This window comes from Marmota flaviventris, chromosome 1 (genome assembly GCF_047511675.1).
Source record: "Marmota flaviventris isolate mMarFla1 chromosome 1, mMarFla1.hap1, whole genome shotgun sequence".
NCBI classification, from domain to species: Eukaryota; Metazoa; Chordata; class Mammalia; order Rodentia; family Sciuridae; genus Marmota; species Marmota flaviventris.
The window spans coordinates 157329975-157337839 of NC_092498.1; the positions used below are offsets into that span (position 1 = coordinate 157329975).

Sequence of the window (7865 nt, forward strand, 5' to 3'; positions counted from 1 at the left end):
CCCTACCCCAACTCTAAGCTCTATTAGCCATTCAGGTGCCTATATGCAGTTTCTCCCTGAAGCCCAAGCCATCTAACTTTCTGAAGCACCCCTGGCCTCTGGTGCCTCTTCAGACCTGTTTTGAAGCCCCAGCTAGTACATGTCTAGGTCTCAGGATAGGGATCTGACTACTCAACATCTCCAGAGAGGAACTTATCCCTAATTCTTAAAAGAGTGCATGTGGGATGGGGAAGGGGCTGGGGCCCTCTGGAACTCTTCTGGAGTAAAATGGGTTAGACAAACTGCTTGCTTTTCCAGTGAGTACTGGAGGTCTGCTTCTAGGAACTGGGGCAGGGCCCGGTGAGACTTGGACTAGGTGCCCTGCTGGGGCTCACTCAGCTGGCAAGAAGATGACTCAGAAGAGCTGGGGGGAGGGCGGGGAGATGTGGAGCTTAGCAGAGTTGGGGCTTTGGAACACTTGCAGAAAAGTTTGGGAGAGCTGTTATCATTTGTGAGAGCCAGGGGCAGGGTCTGGTACTAAGAACTTAACTCTAACTTATGTTCTCCAAGTGTCCTTTGAAAACAAAAGGCTCAGGGTGAGAACCCTGGGTTCATCCAAGCTCACCCTTATAATCTAGACTCCTTCTGGCCCGGGATGTGTCAGCAGGTGCCCCCGATGGGGGCACTGCAGACCTAGCACGCTGGTGTTGAGGGTCAAGAAGGAACTGGTAAGTCTCTTGATAGAGATGGGATTTCCATTTCTTCATTTCTCATTCCTGAACACATCTGCTAGAGCTGGAGAAGTAGGAAGGCTAAATGGCCCTGTCTCAGCACCACGGACAGTGCCCCCTTCCCCACTCTGCTGCTGCAAGCGCCTGACCCGCTGGCGATTGGAACTAGGGGCCAGGTACAGAGGTGTCCCTCCACCCCATCTCGCGTGCGCTTAATGCGCTAGCCCAGTTTTACTCACACCCACAAGTATTCGGAACCACACCAGAAGCAGACGAATCATTTTCCAGGAGAGTGAACTGGGGGTCTCCCAAATCTGTGGAGCTGCTGCCAAATCTTGAGGGTAAGGGGCCGGGCTGAAGCTTCCCTGAGACACTCTGGTAGGGTAGTCCTTGGAAAGAGGGGCATAGGTAGGGAAGAGGCTGTGATTTGGGGATGGGTTGGAGGTCCCAGGCCTGCTGTAAAGCAAGAAACGTCCTCTCAGATCCCCCTCCCATCCTGGCCTCCCAAGTCACTGGCGCTGGGATCCAAGGTGTCCTCATCCTTTGAACAACTAACTTCCTTGCTGATGGCTTTGACTTGTCACTTCTAGTCCCCAGCGTCCCGTTTCATCTACCGTAAATGGGAATAATAGGGCACATAATCTCCTGCTATTGATGTCAGCCATTATGCTGGCATGCTGCTGAAGCCCTGGGATCAAGGCGTGTGCCTGGTGATTTTGGAGCCCTGACTCCTTGGTGGCCTTGACTGGGCTCTGCCCCCTCCGACCCTCTCGGTTGCTGCCCTGTCCCCACTAGCCTACAGGACAGCCACGCCCCTAGCCTATCCCACTAATGAATATGTAGCAACCTCACCTGAAGCCTTGCTCCAAGGTTCTCTGCCACTTAGTTTTTTCGAGCTGCAATCGCCTCCCCACCATGCAGGCGCTGGGCTGTGCGCTCCTCTTCCTCGCCGTGCAACTGATGGTGCCGGCATATTCAGAAGGTGAGCGCCAGGACTCTGCCCATCTAGTGTCTCAATCTGCCCAATCCCGCCACTCTCCACTTCCTGTTTGGTACTGCCAGTAGTTTGAGGTGAGGGGGCTTGGGAGGTTTCTCCTGGCCCAAGTCCCATTCTCCATTCCTGTGCCCAGTTGGGATGGGGGTTTGTAGAGGTCTCAGCTCAATCCCCTGCTTACTATCTGCAGGTACCTGGTGCTACGACTCCCAGGACCCAAAGTGTGGTGAGGAAAGTTTTGCATGAGCTGTGTGGAATTGGTCTGTGCCTTGGAGCCAAGAGTGGTGCAAGTGTGATCAAGAGACAGACTGCATATTATGCTTCTGTGTTCTCTGCAGGCTCCTATGTTCTGTGTCCAAGTGACTGGACACCAGACAGCTTGCATGTGACTGTTCCTCTGTATATATGTCTGGGTCTGCTGTGATCCCAGGCCTGCTCATATCAGTCAGAGTCTGTGAGCCTGTCAGTGTGGCCAGCCCAACTGTGTGCATGTAGTGGAGGTCCCCATTGTGGGTATGCAACCATGTAGTAGATTCCATTCACCCTCTCTGTGGGGCAATTTGCCTGCAGACTTGGTGGCTAGGTCAGGTGCAGGATGGGGGGAAAGGGATGCTGTGACATTTCCAGGTGCATGGAGGGAGCAGAAAGGAGTTTCCTGAAGTTGGGCTATTCTCTGGGTATATGGGGTCCACCCTCCTCGCCACCCCAGACTACCTCCTTGATCTACCCTACGGACCCTAGATCTTGTTCCCTTAGGCCCCACTCACTGGAAGGAGTTAGCCCCTGCTTGTGGAGGCCCAACCCAGTCACCCATCAACATTGACCTTCACCTGGTTCAGAAGGACTCTACTCTTCAGCCCTTCATCTTTCAAGGCTACAACTTGGCACCTCCAGGCCCTTGGTCCTTGGAGAATGATGGTCATACAGGTCAGCACCCTAGAGTCAGACCTCCCACAGAAAGGTCAGGAACCCCACAAAGCAGAAGGGAACTTGCAGTAAATACACGAGGATCAGGACTCACACATGGGAGCTGAACCACCATATAAAACCTCCACAAATGTAAGTCATTGACCCCTACAACTGGGCTAAAAAGCTCTAAACAAGGATGGGAACACCTGTATAAAAATAAGAATCTCCATTGCAGAGGAAATTCCACACACAGTGACCAGCACAATCCCCATAGATATCAGGACCTTCTGGAAAAATAGCAGCCAGCCACAGGCCCTGAGGACAGGGATTCAGGACACATCTAGAAGATACAATTCCTCCCAGGATCTTCTACCTGGACAGTAATCATAACCACACATAGCTGGGAGCCATTGTGCCTACCTCAGGAGGGCAGCCCTCTCCCCTGTTGAGCTGGTGAGGAATTTCCACTGCAGGTGGTGGTGAGTTAGCGGGGAAAGAGTGTCATATGCTCCCTCACCCTCAGTGCTACTCCACATGGACACTGGTCCACAGAATGGCCTGGAGATTTGGGGAGCCGGGCTGCCACCACCTGCCTACCGAGCTCTGCAGCTGCACTTTCACTGGGGGGCCCCAGGGCATACAGGCTCGGAGCACAGCCTGGATGGACAGCACTACTCCATGGAGGTGGGTCAGGCATGGGGTAGGGTGGCAGGAGTGCCCCACAGAGGTCAGAGGAACATGGAGGGAGAGGAAGCTGGGTACTTCCTGTGGTCTCTGCCTCCCCAGATGCACATTGTCCACATAAATACAAAGTACCAGAGCATGGAGGAGGCACGACGTCACCCTGATGGTCTCGCAGTGCTGGCAGTGCTGTTGGCGGTGAGGGAAGAACTATGAGGCTCCATGTGCTTTCCCAGAAAGGGGAGTTTGAAGGGGTATGGAGCCGGCAGGGTGGACCTTTGGAGTAAGAAATGGTTCAGAGATCTATAAAGTTTGTAGAATTTTAAGGATTTTGTGGAAGGACAGGGCCAATGGGATGTTGTGGATTTGTAGACTGTCACCTCCCACGGGCCCTCTCCCTAGCAGATCCCCCAGACTCCCGTTACCACTGGGAACTTCCCAGTAGAGTCTCCCCACTACTTTCAGAGTTCCTACCTTTGTATACCTTCCAGTCAGGGCCACTCACACTGGGATCCCTCCCCAGGAGCAGGACCAGGACAATGTCAACTTCTCTGCTATTGTGTTGGGCCTGAAAAATGTGTCTATACCTGGTGAGGAGCTGCTGGGGTCACATCTGGGCTGGAATTTGCTGGGGTGGAGAGGGTAGGGCTCAGGGAGGGAGGTTCCAATCTATCCTCCCCTCACCTTCCCAGGTGTCTCAGTGAATATGACATCCACCTTTCCATTGTCCTCACTGTTGCCAGGCCCCTTGGGGCTTTTGTGCTACTATCGCTACTCTGGGTCGCTGACTACGCCCGGCTGTGAGCCTTCTGTGCTCTGGACGGTCTTCGAGAATGCCGTACCTATTGGACGTGTGCAGGTGGGATCACTGCCCCTACCCTGGGCCAGGTTGCCTACTTCCAGTGGCTTCAACCCTCCCCTGCTTGCCCCACCCCCACCCCATCTTAACCCATCTTTTTTTCCCCTGAAACCTCAGATAGCCCAGTTCCAGACTGTGCCCCAGGCCAGGATGCTGGGCTTGCACCCTGAACCACTCACGGATAATTTCCGCCCTCTGCAGCCTCTTGGAGGGCGCAGAATCTTGGCCTCCCCCAAAGCCTCTATTCGATCAGCAGCTCCACCAGGATCCCCCATCCTGGCTGGTGTTCACAGGGCTCTGCTGGCCCTGGGGCTCAGCCTGGTGGTCTGGCAGGACCCCTAGAATTCAAGTATGACTTCCCTCTCACAATAAACAATGCACAGTGACCCTGGCCTAATGTGAATGGAGTGGGGAGACCTAAGGTGAGCTGCCTCCCTCCATGGGGACTCCTGCCCTAACCCCACTGAGGCCTCAGAGGATCTATCCATACAACTGGGAGATCACTGAGTGACCTTTCCCTACCCCACCACAGCCAGTCTCAGGATCCTCTTGTAGAACCCCCAGACTGATCCCCAGATCCCTCTCAGAGAGAAGGGGTCTCCACTCCCAGTCTACATTTCCTATATGAAAAGTTAGCACATCTTAGAAATGCCACTTTTAGCCAAGATTACACATTTTATTAAAATTCAATCTGGGTGATCAACCTGGGAACACTGTGCCTAGTTAAATGATAACCCCAGCTGAGATTTCCCAAGACCAGTAGGTAAGAAATTGCTGGTTCCAGATTCTGCTGCAGCTGGACTGGTTTGGTGGATCCTGGTGACATAAAAACTAGTAAAGAGTTGTCTGGCCATGATGAAGCCTCACACTGGTGACACTCTCTAAAGTTAGGCTATGGAGTCTTGATTGTAGGGTGACATTTTCTAGAGAGACAATAGTGTCCAGGCAACTGTGGCTAGACTAAGTGAGGGGTAAGTGTCCTTGGTGTCTCTGTCCAAAGCAAAGCTGAGTCCAAGGGATACTGACTGGATGAGATTATCCAGGTGATGCTATCCAGTAAGACAGGGCCTGGTTGTTAGTGGAGCAAAGCTGGCCAGAGTCAGGATGCCGTCCAGTTGATATGTGGGAATGTGGAGGAAATAGATGATAGATAGATAAATGATAAATGATAGATAAATAGCACATTTTTCTCAGTGGTACTGTCCAGGTCACAATGTCTCAGCCATCCAGGTGTCCCTGGAGTCTATTGCATAGTGGTGTGTGTAGGGGACTCTATTTCAGTGCATGGAGGCTCTGCCTCCTCCCTAAGACATTTAAAGAAAAAGAATATGCAGTCTCCTCCCCTACAGGTAGGGAAATTAGGTTGTAGACCCCAAGGTTTCTGGTTGCCCTTCTGGAGGCTGACATACCCTGGCCCAGATCCTTCCCCTGCATCCCCCGCCCCCCGCCCACCTTCTTCTTCTTTCTATGTGCTGGGGATCGACTCCAGGACCTTGCACATATTAAACAAGCACTCTACCAGTGAGCTACGCCCCCAGCCCCCTTCCCCTACATTAAGGCCCAAAGGGGCTCTACCAGCCCTTTCCAGTCCAGACTGACAGCAGCGGTGATTATCCGGAGCCATCCACCCTTTGCAGACTATGATCCTGGGCAATCCCTACGCTACGCCGCCCACCCTCCAAATAAATAACCGCATTCGTTGACGGTTGTTGGTTGCTTGCGGACTCTTCTCGCTTAGAAATACGCTCCAAGAGGAGATCAGATCTCTACCTTGGCCTCCTTTGGCTAGAGGCGATTCCTGCACTTCCCTGGGCCGCCCTCAAGTGCGGACGCCCTCAATCTCCGCCACCTTGAGGGGCCGCTGGCTGCACGGGAGTTTTCTTGTGGTTCTTTCGGGCAGGAATTCGGTCTTCCGCAGGGCCATCGGGGAAGTCGTTGGTCGGCCTGGAAGCCACAACCAAGGCGTTCACAGTGCCTAGCGCCCGCAGCAGGGCTGGGGCTCGGGATCCTGCCCGCGGGACAGCACGGGGCTCGCGGCGGGCGGGTGGTGGTGACCGTGGCGGCGGCAGCAGCGCTCGCAGGGCGTCCAGCTCCGCCCGAAGCTCAGCGCGCAGCGCCTCCAGCCCCGTACTCAGCTCCGCCCGCACTGCCGCCAGGCCCTCCTGCAGCCGCCGCTCGCTCACTTCAAGGACGCCAGCCGGGTAGGTGGCCCCACCGCGCGGCTCCCCGCACACGGAACACACCGAACCACCGCTGCGCGCTTCGATCCTCTCGCCAGTCCCCCCCGCTCCGGCTCCGGTCCCCGCAGCCCCGGCCCCAGCGCGCTCCACCAGCCGTAGTAGTCGCGGTGCCTCGGCCCGTGCAGCAGCTTGGGCTCGGAGCTGGCCGCGCAAACGAGCCAGGCGGCCTGGGACGCGAACGACTTCAGAGACTGGCCCATTGGGCTGCGACCCTGGGTCCCGTCGGCGGCCAGCGCCTTGTCTCAGCGCTTCACTCGCGCCGTACGCATTGCGCGCCTGAGCCCAAGAACGCCCGGACTCTGCAGCCATCCGCACGCTGTCTCCACCACTACTGCCAGCACTAGGCCTGGCTGGGAGCCCCAGAGTGCAGCCTAGCAACCGCAGGGCCCCAGCGACAAGCGGTGGAGAGGGCTCCTGGGACAGCTGTGGGAATGATGGAAATCTCTAGGGATACGGCCTGAGGCCCGGGGAACCCGGATAGAGTTGGGCCCAGGATGGCTGGGGTTCCAAGGGAGCCTTGGGGCGGGGGGGAGGGGGGTGGTGGTGCCAGTGGGCATGATTGTGCTTGACTTTTCCGCAGGGACCATGCTGATGTGGGTTACCACATGAGGCTTGGGCTGGCTTTTGGGTAGAGGTGACATTGCAGAAGCCCAGGCACCCCCAGACCAGAAGCAGAAATCAAGCTCACATATTCTGTTGGAAGTTACTGCCCTCATCACAGCTGGGGGAACCTGAGTTTGTTCATGGACCCCATGCCCTCCTCACTGGCTCAGGGTTACCTGCTTCCACGTCATAGTCCAGACCACACTTATCTCTGAATTCTGTGCCCTACCCACACATAGCCCTTGTTATGGGCATCTCCAGCCAATCTTCTACCCCTCATTTCAACTTCTTCATGGTCTTCCATGCTCCCAGATGTGCCTCAGCCCTCACTAAGGCTGCTGAAGTCCCCGCCCATCTCATACAGTGTCTTAGTCATATCCTTTTTAACCTCTTCTAAACCAATTTTCTTTGCCCTTTTGGGCCTGTGCATAAGCCCCTGCTCCCCATTTGCTTAGCAGTTCCCACTTATCCCTCTTGAGCAGGGAAGCAGGGAAGCCTACCCCATGCCAGGTAACTCAACACCCCCACCCCCACCTCTGGACAGCATAATTTTCAGCTGGTGTTTGTTTGCTTATTTTTAAGCCATGTGTATTCTATGTTGCTCAGGCAACTCCTGAATTCAAGTGATCCTCATGCCTTAGCCTTCAGAGTAGATGAGACTACAGGTGCACACCATGGCACACAGCTCATAGACAATTATTTTAAAATGACTTTCTGACTTCCCATAGTGGGGTCCTGAACCAGAAAGGGATTATCTTCTCCTGGGCAGAGTCTGACCCAGGATGAGGTCCTCCATGTTGCTACACATGCTGAATGTTGGATGAAGAAACAAATGGATGAATGAATGGAGTTGGGATCCTCTCCCTATT

At 54.7% G+C, this 7865-nt stretch overlaps 2 protein-coding genes across 2 annotated transcripts; one reads left to right on the forward strand and one right to left on the reverse strand.

Annotated features, from left to right (window-relative positions):
* Window positions 1-1625: 1625 nt before the first annotated feature.
* Window positions 1626-4495, forward strand: LOC114083131 (carbonic anhydrase 15-like). The gene is made up of 8 exons (XM_027924310.2): window positions 1626-1692; window positions 1895-1930; window positions 2461-2631; window positions 3137-3297; window positions 3400-3492; window positions 3818-3884; window positions 3987-4153; window positions 4271-4495. Exons 1-8 carry the CDS (start codon window positions 1626-1628, stop codon window positions 4493-4495), a joined length of 987 nt encoding a protein of 328 aa, XP_027780111.2.
* A 1493-nt stretch (window positions 4496-5988) lies between these two features.
* Window positions 5989-6702, reverse strand: LOC139705001 (protein FAM246C). Its single transcript, XM_071609167.1, has one exon. The coding sequence runs from the start codon at window positions 6700-6702 to the stop codon at window positions 5989-5991; it is 714 nt and encodes a 237-aa protein (XP_071465268.1).
* Window positions 6703-7865: the final 1163 nt, after the last annotated feature.

What these genes read in the sequence shown, in the direction of transcription:
- LOC114083131 (XM_027924310.2), top strand. Translation starts at nt 1,626, where the DNA reads ATGCAGGCGCTGGGCTGTGCGCTCCTCTTCCTCGCCGTGCAACTGATG. An exon ending in GGAGAATGATGGTCATACAG is followed by an intron (nt 2,632 to 3,136) that starts GTCAGCACCCTA and finishes CCTCACCCTCAG; the next exon opens with TGCTACTCCACATGGACACT. An exon ending in GAAAAATGTGTCTATACCTG is followed by an intron (nt 3,885 to 3,986) that starts GTGAGGAGCTGC and finishes TCACCTTCCCAG; the next exon opens with GTGTCTCAGTGAATATGACA.
- LOC139705001 (XM_071609167.1), bottom strand. Translation starts at nt 6,702, where the DNA reads ATGGCTGCAGAGTCCGGGCGTTCTTGGGCTCAGGCGCGCAATGCGTAC.